The 27760-nt window shown below is 37.5% G+C and overlaps 4 protein-coding genes across 5 annotated transcripts; 3 read left to right on the top strand and 1 right to left on the bottom strand.

Annotated features, from left to right (window-relative positions):
• Positions 1-44: 44 nt before the first annotated feature.
• Positions 45-4894, bottom strand: LOC119989174 (putative beta-D-xylosidase). The gene is made up of 6 exons (XM_038834569.1): positions 4084-4894; positions 2972-3253; positions 2516-2685; positions 1661-2109; positions 1034-1447; positions 45-897 (listed from the first exon to the last, which is right to left on the bottom strand). Exons 1-6 carry the CDS (start codon positions 4474-4476, stop codon positions 299-301), a joined length of 2307 nt encoding a protein of 768 aa, XP_038690497.1. The 5' UTR covers positions 4477-4894; the 3' UTR covers positions 45-298.
• A 4953-nt stretch (positions 4895-9847) lies between these two features.
• LOC119989242 (chitinase-like protein 2) lies at positions 9848-11795 on the top strand. Its single transcript, XM_038834681.1, has 3 exons — positions 9848-10402; positions 10913-11072; positions 11166-11795. Exons 1-3 carry the CDS (start codon positions 10018-10020, stop codon positions 11572-11574), a joined length of 954 nt encoding a protein of 317 aa, XP_038690609.1. The 5' UTR covers positions 9848-10017; the 3' UTR covers positions 11575-11795.
• Positions 11796-12339: 544 nt separating this feature from the next.
• On the top strand, positions 12340-15991 carry LOC119999231 (acetate/butyrate--CoA ligase AAE7, peroxisomal). Its single transcript, XM_038846704.1, has 3 exons — positions 12340-12710; positions 13619-14209; positions 14841-15991. The coding sequence occupies exons 1-3, from the start codon at positions 12498-12500 to the stop codon at positions 15735-15737; spliced, it is 1701 nt and encodes a 566-aa protein (XP_038702632.1). The 5' UTR covers positions 12340-12497; the 3' UTR covers positions 15738-15991.
• A 1337-nt stretch (positions 15992-17328) lies between these two features.
• Positions 17329-26061, top strand: LOC119997831 (calmodulin-binding transcription activator 5-like). 2 transcript variants are annotated; one of them, XM_038845036.1, is made up of 14 exons: positions 17329-17482; positions 17632-17695; positions 18104-18229; positions 19049-19164; positions 19811-19899; positions 20050-20092; positions 20982-21099; positions 21259-21375; positions 21470-21528; positions 21910-22338; positions 23508-24205; positions 24460-25006; positions 25476-25784; positions 25878-26061. In XM_038845036.1, the coding sequence occupies exons 2-14, from the start codon at positions 17632-17634 to the stop codon at positions 25923-25925; spliced, it is 2763 nt and encodes a 920-aa protein (XP_038700964.1). In that variant the 5' UTR covers positions 17329-17482; the 3' UTR covers positions 25926-26061. The 2 variants fall into 2 exon arrangements, with proteins under 2 accessions (XP_038700964.1, XP_038700970.1); XM_038845042.1 differs by having other exon boundaries at positions 17337-17735.
• The last annotated feature ends 1699 nt before the right edge of the window (positions 26062-27760 follow it).

Raw genomic sequence — 27760 nt, 5'->3', positions numbered from 1 at the left:
TAGAATTACCTTGAATAAAGTAAAAATTAAATCAAATTCAATTATGGTTCTAAAATAACTTAGAAAATTTCATTAATAACCTTTATTGATGGATTTAAACAATATGCATTCAAGCTTCACTTGCAATTTCTTTTAAACAAGTGCTAGCACCTCGTACTTATTGTGAGGATTTTTTTACATTTTTTCAATCTTTTTTTTCTCTTTATCTTACAATTAACAAGCAACTTAATTCCAATCAATTCTGCTCTTGGAACAGAATTAATAATATGAAGAAGTAATTAATTAGCTTCTTTCATGTCTAAAATTTGATATCCCCCAAACTTGCTTGGAGAACAATTGAATGCTTGACATCTCCAATGTGAAGATTGTGTTTACCAATTGGAATTCTTCGAACCCCAAATTGATCGACCACGCTCAAGTGCTTGCACACATGAATATTAATCTCGACCCTCTGTTGTGACTGGGCGGGCACACGAACTTTTTCGAACCCAATAAGCTGCTTTTCTGACGACCATTTCCCGGCCGGCGGAGATGAGAACACTAGAAGAGTGTGAGTCCCATCCATTTCTCCTGTGTTTTTCACATCAATGTGAATACCTTGGGGTGAAATTGTGTCACAACTTGTGTGTGTGACCTTGACAGCCTTACTAGACACAGTTGAGTTTTGAAAGGCATTGAAACTTGTTAGTTGCACTGAAACTACTGCTGGTGGGCCTTGGACCAAGGAGTGGGTAAAACTTGTGTAACTCAGCCCATAACCAAAAGGGAACACAACTGGGCCCTTGTAGAATCGATAGGTTCTTCCAGGATAGCCTCCGAATGGCCTCATTGCCATATTTGTCATTGGCACTCTTGCCAAGTATTCTTGCGGGTACCATGTCATAGGCAACTTCCCTCCTATCAAAAAAGATAAAAATAAAAATAAAAATAGATATCTGTTAGAAAATACAATTCAAACATTACAGATCAATATTGTTCGTGTTGGGCCAAATACCCACACGACTTTGTTATTCTTACGTTCTCGAAGTAGTACCTGGATTGGAAGTGCCAAATAGGACATCAGCAATGGCAGTTCCTCCGGCTTGACCGGGGTACCCGACCCATAAAATAGCGCCGATTTTAGGGTCGTTTTTGGCGAATGATACATCAACAGGACCACCACACATCAAGACTAGTATAGTAGGACCTCTGGAGGCCCTGGCCACCCTTGACACTAGCTCTTGTTGGTGTCCAGGCAATAAGATACCAACCCTGTCTTTGAACTCCGCTTCTATGGATTGATCAAGCCCCACCACGAGGACGGTCGCATCAGCCTGTCGAGCTGCAGCCTCCGCCGCTCCAATTAGTTGGTTGCCATTGCAGTGTACGTTGTCACACCCTGCTTGGTGAATTGTCCTGGCATATCTGCTAATTCCTTGAACTGGACTAGTATAACCACAAGCAATACCTACACAAAACAAAACAATCATCGTTTAAGCAAATTGATTAACATTAGTCTTACGGATCACGACTTTTTTGTCCCCGCCATTCCAAATGTTGAGATGGACGCACACGATTTTCACATGGATCATGTGCGTCAATCTCAACATTTCATTTGGGATAACTGGGACAAAAAACACTAGGATCCTTAGTATTTTCGGAATCGGTAAGACATGTATACCAGCATAATTTCCAATCATGGTAACAGTAGCATCAGAATTGGGCCCAATGACTGCAACAGTGCGGTGACGGGTGGAGGACAGCGGCAAAGCCCGGCCACGATTTTGAAGCAGAACGATTCCTTGTCGAGCCGCCTCTAGGGCCAGATGTTGGTGTGCTGGGGTGCAGACATCTCTTGGGCCTAAATTTCCATAAGGTTGGGCTGATGGCTCACCATCAAACATGCCCAATCTCATCTGGACAGTAATTGTGTTGGCTAAAGCCAAATTAACATCTTCCTCTGTAAGCAACCCTCTCCTTATTGCCGGCTCTGTATAGATCGCCAGAAATGGGCCGCAGTCCAAGTCCAAGCCGGCCTTGATACTGGCTGCAGCTGCTTCTTCAGGTGTGGCCGTGTAGTGTTGGGGATCATATAAAATCCCAACCGAGTCACAGTCCGAGACAATGTATCTGCGGGGTCCACAAGAAGAGTCAAACGGTCAGAAACTCAGATAAAGAGGTGATGAAAAATATTTTTTTAAGCGTATTCTTACCAATCTCAATTTTTTAAAGAAAATAATCGTAATCGATCTATAACTAAATCAATCGATCGGTAAAATTAATGTCAAAAAATTAGGAAAAAAAAACTTAATCGACTGTTTACACCCAGTCTCGGCTATTTCAAATATTGAGATAGACGCACATGATTTCATATGGACCATGTGAGATCCATGTTTTTCATATGGGTCATGTGAGACCCATGATTTTACATGGATTATGTGCATCCATTTCAATATTTAGGATTGTTTAGACAAATTAAAAAACTAGGATGCTCAACATTTTTGAATCAAGAAAAGTAATTTCACGTAGGACTCACCCATTGAGTCTCCATTGGCCACGAATAGTGTTTTTAAGGAGATCAGGGTCAGCGCAGGTAGGCTTTCCATTCACTTGATTGTATGAGCACATCACACTAGAGACTTTCCCTTCAACCACACATGCCTTGAATGGTACGTTGTAGGTATCCTCCAAGTCTTGCTTGCTTACCTATACCATTATAATAATGAGAAACTTAATATTCCATTTACTTAAAAAAATACAAAAAAAGAAGGATAGAAAAAGAAAGGGTTTAGCCTACTTGCGCTTCCTGATGAAAAAGAATCTGATGATTTTATTGACATCATATCAACCACCATTGATTGATTTGTATAGTATACAATGCATGTGACAATGATGTGTAATGTGGAAACTAATAAAGTGATCATAATTCCTAAATCTTAATTAATTAGATATATATGTGCGCAAACTTGACTGTCTGACTTTATGGCCTTACCTTGGCATTGAAATGGTATCGATCCACGCCATTCCAATTATCAAGATCATAAGCAGTATAATGTTTGCAACATGCAGCGACCTTCAATCGGTTACCCGCGCCACTACCTTGTAGTCCCTGAACGTAGCTAGCGGCATATTTAGCAGCTAAAACAGGGTCCTCGCCAGGGGTTTCTTGTCCTCGGCCCCAACGAGGATCGCGGAATATGTTCACATTAGGGCTCCAATATGTCAATCCAGCCATTCCTCCATTGTACATTGCTCTTGCCTCATCAGAGACCGCCTGATCAATACATCATGACTCATTATATAGTTTCCTTTAAAAAAATATTTAAGACAAAAATATAACCTATTTATACGGATAACCTCCCCAACTATTAGTCCAACAATTGACTCCGATGTTCTATTTATGGGTATTCAGTTATGATATGAATTTCATCAGTTGGTATCTCAGTTATTCCAACTGTCAACTTACACGCACGGAATTTCATGTGGATGATGTGAAACCCATCAATTCACTTGAATCATGTATACCCAACTCAGGCAATTGGGATAACTGCTGAGATCTTTATTTAAGGTGGGTCCCGAAGATTAGCCGTGATGAAATCTGTGTACGCAATTGCCTTTGAAAGTTTCATTACCCTTTATCCACATCACTTTCTTCAGCGCCAACTACACAAAGACTAGAAACAACATATGTATTAATCTACTTAGATGATTGGCCGGACAAATGAAAAAAATCAAGTTAGTCACCATGTCGTGATTAATGTACAGATGATTTGATATAATTCTGTCGTATAAAACTAACATGAAATGCCAGCACTAACACCACTCACTAGTAGTTGTCCTTGTTGTCGATTAGCTTTATATTACGGCTATACATACATACATACAAATATATATATATATAGCAAGCATGATGACAAAGTTGAAGTTGTCATGGAACTTTCAGCAGGGACCAGTTATGGGTAAACTATATCTATATATATGTATATATATATATGGGTATATGGGTAAGAAATTCAGGCTGCTTTTTTGACTTAAATGACTAAGAATTTTATAAATCAAAGATAAAGACGGTAAGATATTGACAAAAAGCAGAATAAACCTCACCCGTCCGATTTGCTCCCAGAGCGACTGATTGAAAGAAGCAGCGGTGGTGATGACTTGAGGGAAGCTAGTGGCAGCAGGGAAGGCCCCACCAAACTTAGTCCCTGGACCCGCATTGGAAACACCATGAAGAGCTTCATTCCACCACTCGTAACCTTGAATACCCAATCTGGGCACATCAATAGCATTGTTAACCAACAGCCTTATCTTCTCCTGCAACGTCAACCGTCCGATCAAGTCCCTTACTCTTACATGCACCGGCACCGTTACCCTACAGAACTTCAGGGCCCTCGTTCTCGGGTTCCGTGGGTCGCAAGCGAATGGCGGACGAGACTCCACTGCAAGAAGAGTTGCAGTGAAGAGAATAAGAAGAAACAGTGAGTGTTTGTTAGCCATTGAAGAGTGTGTGTGTGTGTGTGTGTTATTGTGTATGTAGAGAGTTTAGAGTGTAAGTATATATAGAGAGAGGAAGGTTGACGTTGCGTGTGAGTTTTAGTCTGTTAGAGGATTATTAACAGAGAAATCATGATTGGATCTCCACGTCGATAAAGCTAAATACAGAAAGAAAGAGAGATAGAGAGGAGGAAGAAGAGATAGGATAGATGAGAGAGCGAGTGCAACACGCAGTTGGCGTTTGGTAGGGTATATTGCTGTTATAGTCACATAACTATATAAGTCACAGTGATAGAAAAATAAACTTGTGTGTGTGATTGTATATGTATTGATCGGATTCGGGGAATCTGCAATTTTCAGTTACGGGGTAAAAATTATAGACTTTAGATAATTGCGGAGTTTCCTCGTCAGTATGGGTCACGGACCAGGAATCTAATCAAGTTGTAGCACGATGAATGAAAACACTCTGTCTGTGCATTCACGTTTGACGCACTTCTTCAATGGAACAATAGATCCTAATTAATAGGCTAATATTTTTGTCCATCATGTACATAGCATGCTGCATGCACATCGATCGGTCACATTCTTTATTGTTTAGACTTTAGATTAATAATATCACAAATCAAAATTTTTTTTATAATTAATTCGATTTCAGATCCATATCCCAATTTATATATATATTAGTCTCCTCTTTTCTTTTTGTTCTCTTCAAGTCAAAGTATATTTTTTATTTCATTTTATGGGTTATAATTTTTCTTGTTCACTAATTAATTAATTTCAAGAGTGAATGTACTCTCTTTTTTCGTCAATCAAGCCCGCGAATAGCCATACACAGAAGTTTCTCATTTGACGAAACATAGTCGCGCATAGAAATTTCTCCCCTGACAATATGATAAATTGGAAAAAAGCTCACCGCGTGTGACTATCACTCAAGTGATTGGAGGTGAATGTACTTCCCCAACACGTGATGGTAACTGGGATAAAACAAGACAAATAGATTATATCTTTCTCGTGACTACTGTGTGTATCAAAACCAATAATGTTACTGGTGCTTCCTTATGTTCACCATGTGAACCCCACAGCCTCTGTTTATTTACACAGACTAAAACTGCATGCTCTAACTTTAATTAATAGTACTTGTCCTCGACCCTTATATGCATATAATATATATACATATACACCTATATATTTATAGATATATAGATAAAGGTAATATTTTTGATATGGTTGTAGTCTAGAATGGGATAATGTACAAAAATACTATCTCAACCAGTATCTTTTAGGCTTTAGCATTCAATTATGTGTTGGAATTATTAGCTTTATTTGCCTGTTTCTTCATTGAATTATCTCGTTGTTTATGGGTCCCATGAGAGAATATATGTAAAAGAAAACAAGTTGCAGCGCTGTCTTCAATAATATATTAATTTGCAATCCAATTTGCATAATTACTTACCTAAAGTATGAGGTACCTCATATATGTCCATGATTACTTACCCCAACTAGTCTAGCAAATATTGTGTGTGTATATATATATATATTCATGAGATCTTAAAATAAGGTCATAACTTTTAGGGATCAAAACATTTTGTACAAAATTTGAGAAATTTTTTTTGAACAAAAAAATATTGTAAGGTTTGTAAAAACGATCAAAATAAAAAAATATTTTTTCCAAATTTTTAAAAAATTGAACCCTAAAAGTGAATCCTAAAATTAATGACCTCATTTAGCATATCATTTTAAGATCTCATGAGAGAATTCCTCTATGTATATATGTATGTATATAATTGGTGCGATTCCTCTATTGATATTTGGGCTAGATATATATAGCTAGTTTTCTTAGCTGAAACAACACCATACATTTATAGATTATTATACTCAATATGGTCCAAACAATATGGGTAGTGATGAAGACATAATACTGGACGTTCAAGACAAAACAGGGAAAAATCTTAAAGGTATAGTATTGCCTCAACGTCAACAATAATTAAGAAATAATGGATAGGTGTTACATTTATTTGATCTCAAAAATCTATCCTAAAATTGTCTTAAAGTATTCAAAAATAAAGTTAAGATTCTTACATACACTTTTTTTTACTGACAATGAAAAAAATGTGTATATATATGTATACATACACTTTTTTTACTATGAGCTCATCAAAATTTTGAATTTGAAAATCCATTCAACGTGTAGTTGTCAAGAAAGGAGAAACTAAAGGCTGTTAATTAATAGGAACTTGAATATATTATCACAAGCAACCCTAATACATTGTACAACACAAAGGGCAAACATCAAGGGTCCCACCAGTTTATATATATATATGTACAATTGGTTGGCACCCATAATTTCTTCGGTCTCTCACTCTCATAAGACTCATAAGTCATAGCAAACCATCCTAAAAATGCTTAAAGAAAAAAGAAATGGAAAGAAAAAACTAAAAGAAAAAACATCTGTGACTGTTTCATATATACAGTTGTTAATAACGAACACTTGGTCCAAACCTAGACGGATTCCTCAAAGGTCTCTTCCCACCATCAGATCATTTGTCCATATATGTATTTGTCTGCCTGAAACTTTCGCTGCCCAAAACTGACAAAGAGAAAGAAAACTTAACTGCGATTCTCACTTTTTCATGTCCAGTTGGGCTGTAGCTTCTGTGTGGGACCCTGATATTGCGTTTTTTTAAATCGGACAATTGGCAGTAAGAGCACTTTAGACAACTTAATTGTAAAAAGGTCATGAACATTTTTAAAATTGTAAAAAAGTACAATTTAAGGGTAATTTGGTCATCTGACTTAAGATATTTTTTAGTTTATACCTACAATACCCTCCTCCTCCTTCTTCTTCTTCTTCTTCTCCCTCCAACTATCCAACTCTAGTGTGTCATCTCTTTCCCTCCTTCTTCTCTACTAAAAGTTATCTCCTTCTTTCTCTCATTCTTCTTCTTCTTCTTCTTCTTATCGATCTGAATTTGTTCTTCGTTGCCTTCTTCTCCGTTTTTGGTCGAGTTTCTTCTCTCTTCATCACCTTCTTCGTCGTTACTCAATCTGGACTGCGTCGAGTTGCTCTGCCTTGTTTTTGATAGATCTGGACTATGCTTCGTTGTTCAATTTGGGTTGTGCTTTGTTTTTTTGCAGATCTGGACGCTGGTTCGTTTTTTGCAGAGATGTATCACTATAGTATCACTATAGTATCACCATAGTATCACCAACACCAAAAAACCACTAAAATGATACAATGAAACTAATTTGCATACTTCATCTTCCTAATTACTTTTCCTTTCTTGATCTTCTTTTCTTGGTTACCTCTCTTGTTCGTTTTGGAAAAACATTTACAAGTGCAGAGATGTATCACTATAGTATCACGAACACCAAAAATTCATTAAAATGATACAATTGAACCAATATGCATCCTTCTTCTTCCTAATTACTTTTCTTTTCTTGGTTTGTACATCTCTTGCTCATTTTGGAAAAATATTTACAGCTGCAGAGATGTATCACTATAGTATCACCAACACCAAAAATCCACTAAAATGATATAATTGAACTAGAAAGGCATATAATACAATCAAATTTACATTCTAACATTTATATCATCATTTTATGAGCAAAATATATAAATTGAATACTAAATTGGATCTTCTATTTAAAAGTATCACTATTGTATCACAATTCGTGGAGAGGGAAAATCAAATTTGAGGTTATTTTGGTAAAAGATGATCCCAGTGTACTTTTTTAAAAGGATGTTTTAGTGATTGTACTTTTTTACAATTAAGTATAATCTAGTGTACCGGCCTCCAAAAGTCCCTTTTTAAATTTATATTTGCTATCGCTTTGAAAATGGGCCACAGATTGAAATCAGTTGGGACGTTTAGAGTTTGATTCTTATTAGAACAATATGTTTATGATCACGTGTTGAGCTCGGACCCAATTTATCTTATTGTCAAAAACTTCTGTGCGTGGGCCACGTGGCTGAGTTTGGGCTCATATATTACCCCATTGTGGGTATCAAATGATTGGTCATTCTGGATATGAGTTTGTTATCAATCCCCGAATAGATGTGAGATGTCCAACTTGATTGATTTTATAGGTAACGTGACTTTTATGCATGGATATGCATGGATTGGGCCCACTGGATGGACAGGTAACGTGGATCCTGGAAATAGATAACTACCACCAACCAACTTTATTACGAGCCTTGGATTGGAAGAGAGAAAAATGGGCCCAACAACGTCCCTGAGTGGATCATTAATGGGTTGGGCCCACCACATACTCTCTCAGTCTCTCTGACTTGCAAGCCTAGGAAAACTTGCTTCACTGGTGACGTAATGGGATAGCCTTGCCAGCTAATCAATTTGAAGCTCTCCTTATCTTTTAAGAAGAAAAAAACCTCTCGTCTTAAGACATCCATCTTGGCTACAAAAATTAAAAAACGATGGAGATAAAGTCCGGCATACAAGTAAGAGGGAGTGTTAGAATATTAGGTCCGTCAATAATATTAAAGGGAAAAATATTTACCCGTCCTATAAATTTGAGCTTTTAGGAGAATTGGTGTTTTAATGTTTCATGAGGATTTCGATCTCATATATATCTCTTATACACATTAGATCACATAAACGATTAATCCAAATACAATTACTCATTTTACTTTGATTTGGATTAGCAATAGCGAATGCAATACTATTCATCTTGTCAATTAATAGGATCGTGGCCGTGTAAATTATATATTTACAAATTTATAAAATAATTATTTTATAATTCATATATAATAATATCATAAAGTTAAATCCTATCAAGAATCAAAGTGCATGGAGTAATATAATTTTCACATCCGTATTACTTTATATAAATTCATAAGATGAGTGCATGACCCAATCTATAGAGACCAACTATGAACTATTTATATTTATAAATTTCCATATAACAATTCCGACGTCGTTTTTCCCCCCGCTTTAGAATCTCTACTTCACTAGACAACATTGATGTCGTGTGGACCGTGTGGTGTCCAAGTGTATTTTGGGCCTTTATGAAATTAAAAAGCCCAAATGGTTGAGGCCTAAACACCATGATACAGTGGTCATCCAAGGCCCATTGTAATTGTAGTTAAGATCTTAAAATAGTTGTTGAGCCATTGCTTAATATTTTTTTACTAGTTTTGGGTTAGGTTAGATTGGGCCTCTGGGGATATTTGTGGGTTGTTTCAGTTTGGCCCAAAACTTTTAAAGCTCTATAAACTAAGCCTTGCAGAGTCCAATAGCTTCGGCCTCAAACTTGGCCCATTTTCTCTGTTCTGCCAAAAAACAAAAAACAATGTTTCTTGCAATCTTGCTTGCTTTGCTTGCAACCAAAGAAGAATAAAAAGCAAGCAAAAGCTGCCTCCTTCCAACTCTGAAAGATCTCCTTCTCCTAATGATTATGAGTTAACAGATGCAATCTCACTTTCCATTCCTTTCACTCCAAAACAACATTTTCCAAACCCTCCTTTTATAACCTGAAACACCCACTTTCCCTCACCAAAAAAAAAAAAATCCAAGTTTGCAGACAACAATGGAGGTCACAAAATCCCTTCTCTTGGCTCTGGCAATAGCATTGTTCTTGGTGGCAATGGTGAATGCAGATGACAATACAGTGAAGCCAATTGTGAAGATAGTGAAGGGGAAGAAAGTTTGTGATAAAGGGTGGGAGTGTAAAGGATGGTCCGCATATTGTTGCAACCAGACTATATCCGACTATTTCCAGTCTTACCAATTTGAGAACCTGTTCTCAAAGAGAAACTCACCTGTGGCTCATGCTGTTGGGTTCTGGGATTACCATTCTTTCATCACTGCTGCAGCTGAGTATCAGCCTCATGGGTTTGGTACCACTGGAGGAAAGAAAACGGGGATGAAAGAAGTTTCTGCTTTTCTTGGTCATGTTGGCAGCAAAACCTCATGTGAGTACATATCTACAATTTTTTTTTTTTTTTTTACTTCATTGGAAGTGCTTCTGGAGTTAATTTGAAATTGGTTTTTTTTTTGGAGGATTTGAATTTTTTTTGATTTAATAACGGGTTGTTAGCTAAGATGACGAACTTGATCACAGTAACTCTTAATGCAAGTGGGAAGTCGTTAATCCCATGAGTTTTTCCATTATGACAATTTACGAGATGAGCTATTGCTCAGCCCAGTATGTGCGAATGCTACCATGTAGTGTCTTCCCACACCGGGCCTCGACCTCAGGTCTCAACTAGTCCATGGGGTTGCGGGGTCTTTCATGTAGCTCGGGATTTTCTAGTCAGTTGTTCGCGAGACAGTTGAATGAGTTACACGTTTAAAAAAAATAGCATGTCTAAATTCAGGGCTGCAAGAAACCAAACTCATCATCCTCAGATACCAAATGTTTTTGTATGTCTTGTAAGTTATCTTATGATATGATCTTATTTGCAATCAACAACTGCATTCAGGTGGTTATGGAGTGGCCACAGGAGGACCATTGGCATGGGGATTGTGCTACAACAAGGAAATGAGCCCTAGTAAGTTATACTGTGACGATTACTACAAGTTCACCTATCCTTGCTCTCCCGGAGCTTCCTACCACGGCCGCGGCGCCTTGCCTCTCTACTGGTAATCAATTGAGAGATTAAAAATGGCATCAATGTCAATTCCACTGGTAATCAATTGGGATTTGACATTTTTTTCTCTCTCTCATGGTTATAGGAACTACAACTATGGAGAAGCAGGGGAAGCCCTGAAGGTGGACCTATTGAACCATCCAGAATACATAGAACAGAATGCAACACTTGCTTTCCAGGCTGCCATATGGAGGTGGATGACTCCGGCGAAGAAGCACCAGCCCTCGGCTCACGAGGCCTTTGTCGGGACCTGGAAGCCGACCAAGAATGACACATTGGCCAAAAGGGTACCTGGCTTTGGCACCACAATGAATGTTCTCTATGGAGACCAAGTGTGTGGGAAAGGAGATGATGAGTCCATGAACAACATGGTCTCTCATTACTTGTATTACTTGGATCTTGTGGGTGTTGGAAGAGAAGAGGCAGGGCCACATGAGGTTCTATCATGTGCTGAACAGGAAGCTTTCAATCCATCCTCATCTTCATCATCTTGATTAAACCTTGAGAATTGTGGAAGAGATGATGAGTTTCCTGATCATTCAAGCAAGAACTTCAATAAGGAATATTGGGTTGGTATTGGTATTGGTATTGGAAGAATGTACAAGTTTGCCCTTTTTCTTTGTATTTACTTATATCCCCTACAATTATTGAGTGTATAGAAGGATATTAAGTGTCAATTGCTCAATAAATTTTGAGAATCATGAGTGGTTTTATATGTTTACCTTTTTTTTTTTCCCCATAAAACAACACTTGGATTTCATTTGATGATTTATATAATTTTTTTCCCTAAAAAATGCTAAGAATTCCCTTTTTTTTTTGTCCCAACTATTCAAATGTTAGTGCTGAATTTACAATAATATCAAATAACAATGAAAAAAAGATATTCAATCGTAATGGAGCTCACTACTACCCTCTTTTCTCACTCCTTTGTGCAAGACTGTAAGTGGGTTGGATCCATATCACATTTACTCATTAATGTTCTCTCCTATTATTAAGAGGTGTTTACTTACTCCCTTAATTTTCTAACGTAGGGCCTTTAAGTTTCCTTACAATGAAAAATATGGTAATGAATAATATTATTAATTACATTAACAAATATGATTCATTCTTTATTACTTTAAAATAATATACCAACAACACACCTCACGATATCCATGCAACTCCCCCAAAATTATTGGTCATGGCCCAATTATGGCAAAAATCTGAAAAAGCCCAAAACGGGAAAAACCCTCCACCGATCGACGATTCAATTTCGAACTGAAAAGGAAAGTTCCAGACTTCAGGCGCAAAAGCACCAAAACAACATACCGTCTGGTCGTCTACACGTGACTACTTCATTTGCTATTTAAGAGCCTTTATCTGCGTTGGTAAGCCTACCCACCACAGTGATTCAGAGAGAGAGAGAGAGAGAGAGGAGATGACGATGAGGGACATAGATGATCTCCCCAAAAACGCTGCGAACTATACGGCGTTGACGCCGCTGTGGTTCCTTGAGAGAGCGGCGACGATGCACCCCGATAGAAAATCGGTGGTCCATGGATCTGTAAGCTATACTTGGCGACAGACTTACCAGCGATGTCGTCGACTGGCGTCCGCTCTATCTAAACTCAACATCGGCGTCGGTAGCACGGTATTTCTCCGTTTCATTTTCTCGTTATTGTATTAGTGTATGTTAGTATGTTAGTATGTATTTGGTTGAAAGGAAAATGAAAGAAAAGGAATATAGCTGCTTTTATGGTGCAGGGGGGGGAAAAGCGAGTTCGAAATCGCTTTTGCTTTTCGAAGATTCAAAACCTGGACTAGAGATTTTTTTTTTGTTTTTCATTTTTTAAACAGGCTAATAAAGGAATATACGATTGTGATTTTTCTTTTCTTTTCTTTCAATCTGTTTGTTTTCCCGGAAATTAACCGGCTGTAATTACGTGTTTTAGGCTTTCAGTTGAACTAATTCTTATAATCACATGGTTCAATTGAATTATTCTTCTTGCTGTTACTTTTTTTTTTTTTTTTTTAAATTTGTTCCTCATATGGAAGTATTTAAGCTACTCTTTACCCACCTAGATTTTGTCATTTTCATTTTGTGGCTCATTTAATCGAGTTACTTCCACTTTTTGGCAACTATTATCTTGCATCAATATGAATAGACATAGTACCTGATGGACTTTTGTTTCTCTAATCCCAATTTTATTTTCACGGTTTAGCAAATTTTGATGCAGGGTCTGGTTGATGAGTGATTCAACCAGATACCTGAACAAACCTCACTCAGCTATCTACCTGATGATAGGGATATTAATTCTGACACCATTTTACTGTGTGTAAGACGTTGAGGGTGCACGAAGATGAAATGGAAATGCTATTGATGCATACCGAGGTCATGTATTTGCATATTACTAACAGCCGGTTTGCTTGCAATTCCCAAAATTACCAGTTTATTTGATGCTGCATTTTAAATGTGAAGTGCTGCAATTTTATACCGCTTCATTTTGTGTTTTTGGTTAATTGGTGACATGATCTTATATATCTAATTTATGCTGGCAGGTAGCAGTTATTGCACCAAACATCCCTGCCATGTATGAAGCTCATTTTGGAGTGCCTATGTCTGGAGCTGTATTAAACACTGTCAACATTCGTCTTAATGCTCCAACCATTGCTTTTCTTCTAGGCCATTCGTCGTCTGCCGTTGTCATTGTGGACCAAGAATTTTTCCCTTTGGCAGAGGAAGCCTTGAAAATTATGGCAGAGAAAAGTGGGAGCAAGTTTAAGCATCCTCTAATGATTGTCGTGGCCGATGAAAGCTGCGATCCAAAGTCACTGAAGTATGCTTTGGGGAAAGGTGCTATTGAATACGAAAAGTTCCTAGAAACTGGCGACCCTTCGTTTTCTTGGGAACCACCGCAAGATGAGTGGCAGAGCATTGCCTTGGGCTATACTTCTGGTACAACTGCCAGCCCCAAGGGAGTGGTCCTGAGTCATCGAGGGGCCTATCTCATGGCCTTGAGCGATGCTCTAGTATGGGGGATGAATGAAGGGGCTATCTACCTGTGGACTCTACCCATGTTTCATTGCAATGGGTGGTGTTACCCTTGGACACTTGCTGCTCTTTGTGGGACAAACATATGCCTTAGACAGGTGATTCAGCATGAGAAAACCTTTTGCTTATATTGATATATGAAAGATTTATGTTGCTTTGTATGCATATTGTGATCTTGCCACAAAGTTAGGTTTATGCAAGTATGCAACCACATTCTCGTATTTGAAGTTCTATTTAGCATGCTAGAAAATGGCAAATTTCTGGTAAACAAAATCAAAGTAAGAAGTGTACTCAAATTTATTTTGAGTAGATAGAATTCTGTACTTACTTTTTGTAGGAAGGTTGAATTGGTACTTGGGATGTCAGTTAGCTGTTGTTTTGTCCGTTGGTAGTATGTATTTAGAAGTTGGCCGTAATATTTTCACCACAGTAGTAAAGATTATATGGTCGGAAATTTTTAGTTGTTTTACCCACTAACTTGTTTGATCTGATAATTTGATTCTCCTGTTCATTTTATGGTAATGTTGTTGCTGGTAGGAATAATAATTTTCCTTTTCTACAACTTGGGCATATTGAGAAATGGAGCCTGACTGCCCCTTATGGGTTGACATCTTCTTAGTAGTTTAGTTATTGAGCTGAAATAATTATTTTATGTTTTTTACGCTCTCTAGTCAGTGACCACATTGACATAGTTGTGACCCCCAATTGCTCTTTGCAACATTTTTATAGGTAAGTGCCAAGGCAGTGTATTCAGCTATTGCCAATGATGGTGTAACTCACTTCTCTGCTGCACCTGTGGTGCTCAACACAATCGTAAATGCCCCAAAGGAGGAGACCATCCTTCCCCTACCTCGCATTGTGCACGTCACGACTGCTGGTGCTGCTCCACCACCTTCTGTTCTCTTTGCTATGTCTGAAAGAGGCTTCCGCGTCACACACACTTATGGTCTCTCAGAAACTTATGGTCCGTCAACAGTGTGTGCGTGGAAGCCTGAATGGAACTCCTTGCCTCAGATAGACCAAGCTCGCCTGAATGCACGCCAAGGTGTCCGCTTTATTGGCTTAGAGGGGCTAGATGTTGTCGACCCTAAAACCATGAAACCTGTTCCTGCTGATGGAAACACCTTGGGGGAGATAGTGCTTCGGGGAAATCTTGTGATGAAAGGCTACTTGAAGAACCCAAAAGCCAATGAGGAGTCCTTTGCCAATGGTTGGTTTCATTCTGGTGATCTTGCTGTAAAGCATCCGGACTCGTATATTGAGATCAAGGACAGATCAAAGGACATTATCATATCTGGAGGTGAGAACATCAGTAGTTTGGAGGTGGAGAATGTGCTCTACACACACCCAGCCATATTTGAGGTATCGGTGGTGGCTAGGCCTGACGAGCGCTGGGGAGAATCACCTTGTGCTTTTGTAACATTGAAGCCAGACGTTGATAAGTCTGATGAAGGGCGTTTGGCAGACGATATCATGAAGTTTTGCCGGTCGAAGATGCCTGCTTACTGGGTCCCAAAATCTGTTGTGTTTGGTCCATTGCCAAAGACTGCTACCGGAAAGATTCAGAAGCATGTGCTACGAGCTAGGGCAAAAGAGATGGGAACTGCCAAGATGAGCAAGTTATAGGTAGTCCACATTGTTCAGTTGAAGGAATTTGTAGTAGCAGTAGTTGTTGTTGTCCAATAAAGGAAGTTCTTCACCATGTAAAATAAAAGAAAAGGTACTTCCAGTTCAAGGGACTTTGGAAAATCCCCTGATTTCTTACATATTCATTAGGCTGCGCCATACGTAGCGTTACCATGAGTATTTCGATTGAACTATTTACATTCTCTGAGCAACCATCTTCCAGAACCAGTATGATTTGTTACTTTGTTTCTCTAGTACTAGTATTGATTTTGATGATTTTTTTCATTGCTTAACAATTTACATTCATGAGAGCCTAAATTATGCTGGCAGGTACCAATAATTGCAGTAAAAACAAGCCAGATATGGCTGAGGCTTGTCACTTTGGACGACTACCAATGTCTGGAGCTGTCCACATTTGTTTTAATGTAGTCTCTCCTCTCCCTTTGTGTGGACGTGTGTGTATTATGTTACTTCTTTATCTATATCATGGTAACTTCATGGCTGGTCGGCAGAGCATTGAAGTTCGTAGTCTGAAAAGAAAACAAGTCACTGTATCTACATACATATATGTTTCTACAGATACATAAGTCAAAAGTAAAATGTCTCTTTCTTCATAAAACATCAGCGTTGGATGACCGAGGACTCGCGCGCTCTTATGGTTTCGGTTCACACCACGTCGGCCATAACCCTTTTTTTTTTTGGGGGTGATCTTGTGACCGAACAACTGAATATATATGATTGATTTGAAACTTTTTTTATTATTGTATGGTTGAGAGAGAGCAGCACTCACACGTGTAATTTCTACGATAAAATCAGACATAAAAGTCGTCAGTTCTGATGTGAGAAGAGAGGCATGACATGACAGAGACATAAAATTGTAATCTGATAAGCTGTAATTGGGGGAGGTTGTATGTAGGGTAAACACCATTAATCAGTAGTACATTACCTTAATTTCCTGGTGGGACAGGATGATGTTCAAAGAATCAGATGACAATTAGTGTCAACCACTCAATACCATCCATCCTTCCATGCCAAATTAACTTCTTTTTTTTTAAAACAGAGATGGCATAAGTGGAAAGATTAATCAATTATTAGGGCAATTGCAAATCCCAACGCACTATATAAACTAAACCCAATTAGAATACATATGGAATGTACAGAGTGACCAATTCTTTTACAGAATCACATATTTAATCGTCAAATGGGCTATTCGAACATTGAAAACGCAAATTTTATAGTTAAGTAATACCCCGAAACACACCCTCAAACCCCCATAACTTATGACGTGTTTATCTGTGTAGATCGCCTTTCGCAGCACCAAACACAATCACTTCGGTCCTACCACCTCTGACGTCTTTGGAACAATAGTTGAGAACATCATCATTACCATTATCACAATCCTTGTTTTTGGCAAAAGTTTATCTTGAAAATTTTCCACTAAATCAATTGAAAAGCATCTCTTTCAAACGTGGAAATGGTCCCAGCAGAATCAGTGAGCCCATTAAATACCTCACTCGTTTTTTTAAGGGAAAAAAATCAAACTCACTCGCTTACGTAAAAACACTTTCCGCTCGCACTGTCCCGCTCACCGTGATTCTACGCTGTATTTTTATAGTACTATTGTATTACCGACTAAATGAACGCAGCTAAAATTACTTCGAATAAGAAGCGCGCTGGTTCATTTCCGTTTCTTTTTGACCAATACACAAACACTTTCAGAACCCAAAGTCCTCTCACCTAATTCGGTAATCATCGTCTGCTTCAACAGTTTTTCTACCCTTTCGATCGCTTTTGGTTGATGATTATGTACTTGACGCTGCTTGTTTTGGGCGTTTGATTGATGGAATTATTGGCGAGAGATTTCTGATTTTCTTGGATTTTTTTTTTGTTGAAGATGGAAAGTGCGGGTTTGGGTCAGCTCACGGGCTCGGAGATTCATGGGTTCCATACGATGAAAGGTATGCTGCGCGATTCTGGTGAATTTTTGGGTACAATCAGGTGATTTTAGTCCTCTCTTGGCACGCCCACGTACGGTTTTTGTTTTCTAAGCATATGTAGTTTTTTGTTGATGAAAGTGAGTGTACGTGGTTGAGTGTATATGGGATGTGATAACCCAGAAACGCTTGTGCTGCTTTGGTAGTACTTCTCTTAATATTGGACAAATTTTATTCTTTTTTTTTTCAAACTGTTAATTCACCAGCTTTACTGATTATTACTTAGATTTTACTCTTACAAGCTAGAAGAACTCGGAGTTTTAGAATATTTGTTAGACACTCTCTTTTTCTGAAGGTGTGTGGATACGTGGAACTTGTATATACAAGTTTTGTTGACTTAATTTTTTGTTCTCTTTTTTTCCTTGTGGGCAGATTTAGATTTTGGAAACATAATGAAGGAAGCCGGAATGAGATGGCTCCGCCCGAATGAGATTCAGGCAATACTTTGTAATTACAAGTATTTCAGCGTTAGTGTGAAGCCAGTACACTTGCCCAAAAGTAACTACTCCTCAATCCTCATTACTAGTAGTGCTGAGATGAATGAAAATGTTTTCATCCTTATATAGTTATATTGTGATAAGTATTGCATTTTTTCTCAAGGGTTACGTTTATATTGTGAGAGTTAATATAATTGAAAACTATAACATGTTTAATCACAACATAAAAGTGAATGGAACAGATCAAATCATCCCATCATAAACTTCATGGCGTCTCTTCTTGATGTTCTCTTTCCCAATTTCCTACTCTCGAGGCATTTCTGTTCTGGACTTATCGTAGGTCCATGGTTCCACTGTTCTGATGGCATAATGTGTTTGCCAATGCTGGGAGACTACAGAAGCCCATTGATAGTCCCTATCTGTCGTTCTCATTAACTTACCTGGACTATTTTGTGGTGACTTCATGGCAATTTGCTAACTCTACTGTTTTGTATGAACAGAGTATTTGTCTTCACCCTGTTAATACCTAAAGCCTACCTTTCCCATTTATATTTTATTTTATTTCATTTCTTATTATTTTTTCTAAACTGTGCTCTTCCAACTCATTTTGTCCCTCTCTTCTTTCTCTCAATTAAGTCCAAATGCATGCCTGTGTGAGACAATCCATCCTTTAGGTGTCCATATCACTATGATGGGAGTAGAAGCAATGCCTAGTTATAGTTATGGCTTAGAGGCATAGTTGAGAGTGGTAAGTGTGGTGTATAATGTTTGGTTAAGATACGCATTATATTCGTAAGTATGTGTTTGTTGTTAGTCTATTAAAGAGAAGAAAACTACCTATGCTTTTAGTTTCTGATCTTGGTTTCATTTCATGTAACAGGTGGTACTATTGTATTGTTCGATCGCAGAATGCTTAGGAATTTTCGCAAAGACGGTCATAACTGGAGAAAGAAAACTGATGGAAAGACAGTTAAGGAAGCACATGAACACTTGAAAGTGAGATTTATATGATTATTCACACGTGTGGGATCAATCTATTTTCACGCTTCTGGTTGCTTGGTAGATTAAAATTTTGTAATTGTATGATTATTCTGTTTCCCTATGTAACAAAGCTGAAAATATCTGCTTAGAAGAGATTTTTGTTATATTATCTGGTGTTGTACTGTTGTTTAATTCACATGTTGACACGAGCATCAAAGTGGAAAAGATGTAGGTTTGCGAATATATAAGCTCATGAACAAATTTGACTGATATTTTTTTCTAACATTATGGTATTTAACACTAAGGTGCATTCTTATTCAAACAAAAATAATTTGAATTCTTATGCATGAAGCATGGTATAGTTTTGAAGTCTTCTGGAAATGTATTATGAGTGTGAATGTGCGCTTGGATGGATTTGATTCTTTTCCCTTTTCTTGCAGTGAGCCAAAATGCTTCAATCTTTTTGGGTCACTTTTATCATTTTTCCTTGCAAACCCCTACATATTTTGGAATAGAAATCTAGAATCTCTATTGTTTTTTTTAATATTTGCAGAATTTTCATAGTTTATCAAGTAATTTGTGGTAATTCTTCCTTATATATAGTGTAAATAATTAAGCAGCATATGTTTGATAGTATTGCCCATTTTATTTCGTTGTTTAGGTTGGTAATGAAGAAAGGATTCATGTATACTATGCACGTGGTGAAGATAACCCAAGCTTTTCTCGCAGATGTTATTGGCTGCTTGACAAGTATGTGATAGTTAAATTCCCATCGATACATTAGTGAATCATGCCTTTCATATGAAAATGTTTCTCTCCATGTTTCTCGCACACCTCTTCCAGGATTTGATTTTGTTTGTTAATTTGTTTGTAAGTATCTTTGAGTTTATTTTGTTTCAGGTCTCTAGAGCACATAGTCCTTGTCCACTATCGTGACCAGGAGGTTTGTTTTCTTGCTGCTTTTTTCTGTTATTCAATGTAATGTGTTAAGATCTAGTTCTTTTCCTTTTTCTGCCAAAAAAAATTATGGTTCAGGAATTGATGGTTCCAATTTTCTGGTCAATATACCCTTTTCGGCTCATAAAATTGATTGTTTACTATCATGCATGCTACTGTTATAGCATAGGGATGAAGTTACTTTCTTGTTTTCTTGACGACTTGTCAATTTAAAGCTATACTCCCCTCGTATCTTAGTTACTTATGCGAACTGGTGGCTTGATTTGTTATAAAGCAGATAGCATCTATATGATATAAAAAATGACGTTCACCTGACTGAAGTAAATTTCAATAATTTTTCTGAATCATGTTACAATTGCCTTTCTCAGAATTATTTAGTTTGTGATGAACCTTTATTGTACCACTTTTGTTGCCCAAAATTGTTTTCATTTTTATTGTTGCTTGACCTTTTGTTACCTACAATTCTAATTATTCCACAATTGTCGGTAGGCATTCATATTGTCACGCCTTGGTGCTTCATTTTAATAAACATTCATCGAAGAGTTACATATATTAATAGAAGATAAAAAATAGTCTTAAATTAGAACTCGGATATTCAAGCCAAATCTATTCAAGCTGACAGGTGTTCGTACAAAAGGCTAATGTCTTGTTTTAAGGCATGACAATAATGTGCATCTTCTTACGAGATTTTCTTTATTAGAATCTATGTGTAAAAATTTCACGAACACATTCGTGCATTGTTTGAGTTCCTGAATAAAGGGAAATGAAGTAGAATTTTATGCTTAAATGTTTATCTGGTCCTGGGTTTCATTTTGCTCTCTGTAAAATAACTAGATGTTTAATTCTTATCGTGGGATTCCCGTGTTATGATACAGTTGCTGGGTTCTCCAGTCACACCTGTCAACTCAAATTCTACTTCTGTCTCTCTCAACTCAGCTCCTCCACTTTTATTGGAATTTGATTCTGGAGCGGGTCATGCATGTAAACAATTAGGTGAGCTTGTTGAATTTATTACAATACAATTATATAGTGAAATAAACTATTATTGCTGGAGTTTCTACCTTGCGATGAACTTTCCAAATTATTATTATGGATTCAAGTTAGTTATACACTTATACTGTGAACTCATTGTCTGCAATTTGGAGTCAGCAGAGCCTCATGATAGTTTAACTGTCAGAAGTCATGAAATGAGGCTTCATGAGCTCAACACACTTGAATGGGATGAGCTGGTTGCAAATGATGCTGACAATCTCACAGCATCTAATGGAGGTGAGGAACTAGATGCTGTTTCTGGTAGAGCAGCTAGTTTAAGAGTCAAATAACTGTCTTTATCACATATTTATCCGTTGTTTTTTGGTTTCAGGCAAGGTTCTATATTCAGACAAGCAGAATCAAACTACATTTTGTGGGTCCATGAATGATGTAAACACATTTTTTTCATAATTCTTCGTCATGTTCGTTTTATATAGCCAAGCTGTGGGACTAATACTTAACTAGTTGTATTTTGTTTTCTTTCTTTATTTCTTGCTTTTATTTTTATAATTGATGTTTATGTTCTTGAGTATTTTTTGCAGAAGTTTTGACCTAGACTATCAACTTTAGTTGCCTTTCCTAATAGACTCTGCCATTAGTATATTTTTAATTTATTAGGTTCTACAGATGTAAATTCCTCTATTTTTCCTGCTCACTTGTTTTGTTAAATGGCATGTGAAGATTTCTCTTAATGACTTCTATTCTATATTCTTTGGCTGCCAGTATTGGTTTAGTATGACTATTTAATAGTTTGTTTGATTGTTTCTCCAGGGTAGCCAAGTTCCATCGTACAATTTATTAGCTGAAGTTTCTTTACTGGGAAATTTAGATCAGCCAGTAGCTAGCAGTGAAATAAATCAATTAAATGTTCCGGATAGTATTAACAGTCAGACAATGTGGGGTCAAGTTAACTCAAATGTGCAGAGAAGGAATTCTGGAACAGTGGAAGCCTGTGATTCTATGGACATTTTGGTCAATGATGGTTTGCAAAGTCAGGACAGTTTTGGTAGGTTGATGAACGACATCATAAGTGACTCTCCACGTTCCATAGAAGATCCTGTGCTTGAATCTTCATTTCCTTCTGGTCATGATTCATTCAGCCCTTCCATGGTGGATCAACATCATTATTCTGAGACAGAGAAAATATTTACCATAACTGATATCTCACCTGCATGGGCATTTTCAACTGAAAATACTAAGGTTCTTTTTTTCCACTCATCACCCTCCCCACTATTTTGGTGTGTATTAGTCATTGCTGTTATTCTTTATCACCCAACTTTAAGTAGAGAAACTTGGCTTGCTAGTTGAGATGCTTTCTGTATTCCACTCTAAGAAGAGTAGGGAGAAAGGCAGAATTGTTGTAGTAGCAAGTTACAGAAAAAAATAGTGGATGAATGAATTGGATGAATAACTTAGAGTATTGGACTCCATTGGCTCCAATATTTATTTTACAAAATCTGTATTTTAGCCGACAGTAATGGATTTACCTTGTTTCACTACCAATTGTAAATTTTAATAGTCTTGCTAAATATTAGTGGAACAAAGACCATGTCTTGCCAAGCTCCCTTGATGTGATGGTATGATGTTTTGATGGATTGATATTAAATTTTATTTGATTATTATGCGTCTTTTTTTTTTTTTTTGGTTTGATTGACTAATCTTCATAATTGAATATTTGAATTAGGGGCATTGAAATTGCATTGCATCAAATGTGCCCTTTTGATATTTGCATAGTGAGGGATTTTGCTAAGAACATTTCTTTTTCATATGCATGCTTGGATTTGAGTTGTTAATGAGTAACATTTTAAAATCGTTACGGAGATGGAACTTTGAGTTTCAACCAATGGTGGCATTTTATTTGGAGGTATTTATTTCAATACTTGAACTTCTTAGATGAATATTGTAGTCGTCATAATGTTAGGAGCATTGAAAATTGTACCTGGTTGAATGTTATGCTGCATGCTAGGTCGTGTGTACTTAACATTAGCAAGAGTACTTAACATTAGCAAGAGTGGGCTAGACTAGGATTTCACTCATAGTGGTTGCTGATTCAACTTTATTGAAAGGAATTCGAGACTCGTGGATCTCTTGGATGAAGTTCTATGTGATGGTTATAACTTATAATAAGATTTTGTATTACCACAAAAGCTAATTGGTGTTCTAAGTCTTCTGAACCTAAGCCATATATTTGTATATATATGAATTTATAACTGGTTTGAAATCGTCTAGTTTTGTCAAATGGTTCATAGAATTAGGTTAAACCTCCTGTTTGGCATTATTTGTAATGATTAATTATGATTGTGGGATTGATGGATTCAAGTTTTTGTTTTATGCATTTATATTGACATCAAATAAATTTTTTGTTGCAGATTCTAGTCACTGGAGTTTTTCAGGAGCAGTACCTACACCTGATGAAGTCCAAATTATTTTGTGTCTGCGATGGAGTTTGTATTCCTGCAGAAATTGTTCAGATAGGGGTTTATCGTTGTTTTCTGCCCCCTCATTCCCCTAATTTAGTAAATCTCTATATGAGTCTTGATGGCCAAAAACCCATTAGCCAAATTCTGAATTTTGATTACCGTGCTCCTTCACTGCCTGATCCAATAGTTGCATCAGAGGAGAAGACCGAGTGGGAAGAGTTCCAGGTCCAGATGAGGCTTGCTTATTTGCTTTTCTCCACATCTAAAAGTGTTAACATCTTACATAATAAAGTGTCACCAAATGCCCTGAAAGAGGCTAAAAAGTTTTCCAGCAAAACCTCTTCAATTGCCAATAGTTGGGCATATATGATCAACTCAATTGAAGACAACAAAGTTTCGCATTCACAAGCAAAATGTGTTCTGTTAGAAGTCATAGTGAAGAATAAACTAAAAGAATGGTTGTTGGAAAGAGTAGTTGAACGCTCTAGAACGACTGAATATGATGCTCTAGGTCAAGGAGTAATCCATTTGTGTGCCATACTTGGATATACATGGGCTGTATATCTATTTTCTTTGTCGGGCTTATCCCTGGATTTCCGTGACAAATATGGATGGACAGCTCTTCATTGGGCAGCCTATCATGGAAGGTATGCATAGCCAACATATTGCATTGATTTCTGCTTTATTTCTACATTATTCATTCGTATGCTGCATCTTTTTGAACTCTTGAAGCTCGTAGAGTCCTTGTCATTGTAATGTGGACTTTATTGCACTCTGCTCCTTCTGTGCCAGTGCCACTATTACTGTTTCTGGTCATTACTGCTTTTGAGAATGGCTTTAAATCATTTTAATACTTTCCAGTTTCCGCTGATATCTAAATGTGAAAAATTTATTTGTGTAGGGAGAAAATGGTTGCAGTCCTTTTATCAGCTGGAGCAAAGCCAAACTTGGTCACAGACCCCACTCCTGATAATCCTGGTGGATGCACTGCTGCTGATCTTGCATCTATACAGGGCCATGATGGCTTGGCGGCATATCTTTCGGAAAAGGCTCTTGTTGAACATTTCAAGGATATGTCTATGGCCGGAAATGCTAGTGGCACATTACAAGCTAGCACAAGTGATGTAGTAAACTCTGAAAACCTCAGCGAGGAGGAGCTATATCTGAAGGATACCTTGGCAGCATATCGTACAGCTGCTGATGCAGCAGCACGAATACAGGGTGCATTCAGGGAGCACTCATTTAAAGTAAGGACTAAAGCAGTTAAAGTTTTTAATCCTGAGGAGGAAGCGCGGACTATAATTGCAGCAATGAAGATACAGCATGCCTTCCGCAAATTTGAGACACGAAAGAAGATGACTGCTGCTGTTCACATCCAGCATAGGTTTCGTACTTGGAAAATTCGTAAAGAATATCTGAATATGCGTCGTCAGGCAATCAGAATTCAGGTAAGGCCTGTTCACGGTTTGTTGGCAGATTAATTTTGCTAAGACACCTAGAGTATGCAGCATCCATGCATACAAAGTTATTAGTGTTGCATGGATAATACTAGGAGAAATATCATCTGGGATTGATAATAAAATTTGATTTGCAATCTTTGTAAGCTCTTGGAAACAATCTCTCCACATAAAATGTGAGGTTAAGGTCCTGCAAGGGAGTTGTTTACCTTAAATTCCTTTTCGAGCTATGTAATTATTGCAGCTGATATTAATTATGCTCTTAATCACTCGTTGAAACCTCTGTCATACTGGCATAGTAAAGCCGAGACTATTTGCAAGTCAACCTAGCTTCGCTTTTGTCCTGTGTTAGGTTCGTTTTATAGCCAGAAGGTCTTATAAATATTGTCAATGCTATGGTTGTTATGGTTGTTACAGAGAGTTTTCAGAAACCACTGATTGCAACTTAATTCTTGTGTAGGCTGCTTTCCGGGGATTCCAAGTAAGGAGGCAGTATCGTAAGATTATCTGGTCAGTTGGTGTGCTTGAGAAAGTAATTCTGCGCTGGCGTCTAAAGAGAAAAGGTTTCCGGGGACTTGAGATTGACCCTGTTGAGACAATTGTAGACCAGACTCATGAGAGTGACCCAGAAGAAGACTTCTACCGAGCCAGCCGCAAACAAGCTGAAGACCGTGTTGAGAGGTCTGTGGTTTTTGTGCAGGCCATGTTCCGCTCGAGGAAAGCTCAACAGGAGTATCGAAGGATGAAGTTGGCCCATAGTGAAGCAGAGGTAGTTATTTTACACAAAATTGATTCTGTTAGTCATTTTGATTGTCATTCGAACAAACTAAATGAATTAATTGAATATCATGTTGTATCGCAGCTTGAATATGAGGGGCTTCTCGCTGATGATACTGGTATGTACAGTTGAATTTGAGGTGGTTGAGTTGAGACAGCCACAGCCATTCCAAATGACTTAGACTTTGTATTTACCTGTACATAGCTGTAAATGCCAGAATTAATTTAATGTAGATTTGAACTTCCTATAATTGAGCCCTTTTCTTGCCTTTTGTTTTTTCATAACACAACGGTAGTACTACACATCCCTAAATTATACATCCCTAAACTTACATAACTAGGTGGCATGCCATCTAGACATGATGAGAAAACAATTTTAAAAAAATTTGAATAGCTTACCTGTAAAAGAAAAATAGAATAAAAGCAAAAGAAAAAATAATTTCTCTCTCTTCGTGTCTCTCTCTTGCCTCTCTCCCTATCCTCCACCAATCCCCTTATTCTGTCTCTTCTCTCTCCACCTCTCCCCCTCCTCCTCAAGATCCATGGCATCGACGATCTTCTACTCAAGATCTATGGCATCAACAAACTTTATCCTACACTCTTAATTAATAAAATGGATCTGGATGAATTAAAATCTAGATGGAGGATTTTGGTACTCGACTTTCGACGAACTTTGTTTACTGAGAGATAGCCTTACACTCTGAAGTGGTAACTTTTATCTACTTTCTTTCTTTAAAGACGTACATCCAGTCCAAGCAGTTGCTCCCAACTAGGGAATATGCATTTTTTTTATTAGAAATATGTGCCTCTTTCTTGCGTTGAATAGTAATCTTGAATGATAGTGAAACAAGTTTCTGTTTGGTACATCAATCAATGACAAACACCCACCGAATGAAGAAGTTTTAACAACGACATAGCTCTCCATCATCTTTGTAGTCTCGAACCAGACCCAAGTAGAAGGCGAAGGCGATGACAGGGACTTATTACACTTTGAATGTAATTAGTTATGTTGTCAATGGAATAAGTTACGTTGACATGATTGTCCAACATGACAAGGCTCACCTTGAATATTCAATGGAACTCTGCATTTTATACACCTTGGTGTCTTAGTCAACTTGGTATTGTGATTAAGCTTGGCATTGGTGTCTTAGTAAGCTTGACATGGGCTTATTACACTTTGAATGTAATTAGTTACGCTATTAATGTAATAAGCCACTTGTGGATAATTGAACAGCTTAATAGGAACATTTGTTTGTCCTGTGGATAATTGAACATTTTAATAGGAACATTCCATTGTGGTTGTCTATATAGATATGAGCCACAGTTAATTACATTGTGAGTTTGTACAGTGTAAATAATTGCATTATTCACATAATTTATTACATTGTGCTATTTTCACAATGTAATTAGCCATTGACTGGTAGTCATGGACTTTATATGGTTAAGTTTGGGATGATATGTATTTTTTTGGATTCAATTATAGCATCAGACACTTGGTTTTGGGGAAATCTAGTACATTCCAGGCATATTTTATAGTGTGGGGCACAAATCATAACAATATCAAATACAAAGATTTGGGAGGACTCATTGATCTCCAATCAACCATGTTTTAAGCCTCTCTAAGTCTCTGTTGAGTCTTATGATGATGCTGACAATTATCCTCATGCTGCTGAGGATGCCGCAAAGAGGGAAAAAAAAATGGCTTAGGGGCTTGAGTCTCGGGCTGAAGAGGCTGAAAAATAAGGGAATCAACCAATTGGAGCATAAGGAAACTTTAGAAGCTTGACTTCTGAAATTAGATAGAAAGCCATGGAAGAAGCCCACTTGCATAAAGCTGAGTCGTGCGAATGAGTACTTTGAATGAGAAAAGGGTGAGGCCATGTGATCTGCTGCGAATGAGTACTTTGAACTTGGATCTACATATGAGCTAAACCTAGTTCGCATATGATGTGGTAAACGTTGCGACAG

The sequence above is a fragment of the Tripterygium wilfordii genome, chromosome 1, assembly GCF_013401445.1.
Source record: "Tripterygium wilfordii isolate XIE 37 chromosome 1, ASM1340144v1, whole genome shotgun sequence".
Lineage (NCBI taxonomy): Eukaryota > Viridiplantae > Streptophyta > Magnoliopsida > Celastrales > Celastraceae > Tripterygium > Tripterygium wilfordii.
This window is presented reverse-complemented; position numbering and strand designations above follow the sequence as displayed.

Coding starts and splice junctions, on each gene's coding strand:
- LOC119999231 (XM_038846704.1), top strand. CDS start 12,498: ATGACGATGAGGGACATAGATGATCTCCCCAAAAACGCTGCGAACTAT. Junction 12,711..13,618: donor ACATCGGCGTCGGTAGCACG/GTATTTCTCCGT, acceptor TTATGCTGGCAG/GTAGCAGTTATTGCACCAAA. Junction 14,210..14,840: donor CAAACATATGCCTTAGACAG/GTGATTCAGCAT, acceptor ACATTTTTATAG/GTAAGTGCCAAGGCAGTGTA.
- LOC119989242 (XM_038834681.1), top strand. CDS start 10,018: ATGGAGGTCACAAAATCCCTTCTCTTGGCTCTGGCAATAGCATTGTTC. Junction 10,403..10,912: donor TGTTGGCAGCAAAACCTCAT/GTGAGTACATAT, acceptor AACTGCATTCAG/GTGGTTATGGAGTGGCCACA. Junction 11,073..11,165: donor GGCGCCTTGCCTCTCTACTG/GTAATCAATTGA, acceptor TCATGGTTATAG/GAACTACAACTATGGAGAAG.
- LOC119997831 (XM_038845036.1), top strand. CDS start 17,632: ATGGAAAGTGCGGGTTTGGGTCAGCTCACGGGCTCGGAGATTCATGGG. Junction 22,339..23,507: donor TTTCAACTGAAAATACTAAG/GTTCTTTTTTTC, acceptor TTTTTGTTGCAG/ATTCTAGTCACTGGAGTTTT. Junction 25,007..25,475: donor GTCAGGCAATCAGAATTCAG/GTAAGGCCTGTT, acceptor ATTCTTGTGTAG/GCTGCTTTCCGGGGATTCCA.
- LOC119989174 (XM_038834569.1), bottom strand. CDS start 4,476: ATGGCTAACAAACACTCACTGTTTCTTCTTATTCTCTTCACTGCAACT. Junction 2,110..2,515: donor GGCCAATGGAGACTCAATGG/GTGAGTCCTACG, acceptor TGGACCCCGCAG/ATACATTGTCTCGGACTGTG. Junction 898..1,033: donor ATTTGGCACTTCCAATCCAG/GTACTACTTCGA, acceptor CTTTTTTGATAG/GAGGGAAGTTGCCTATGACA.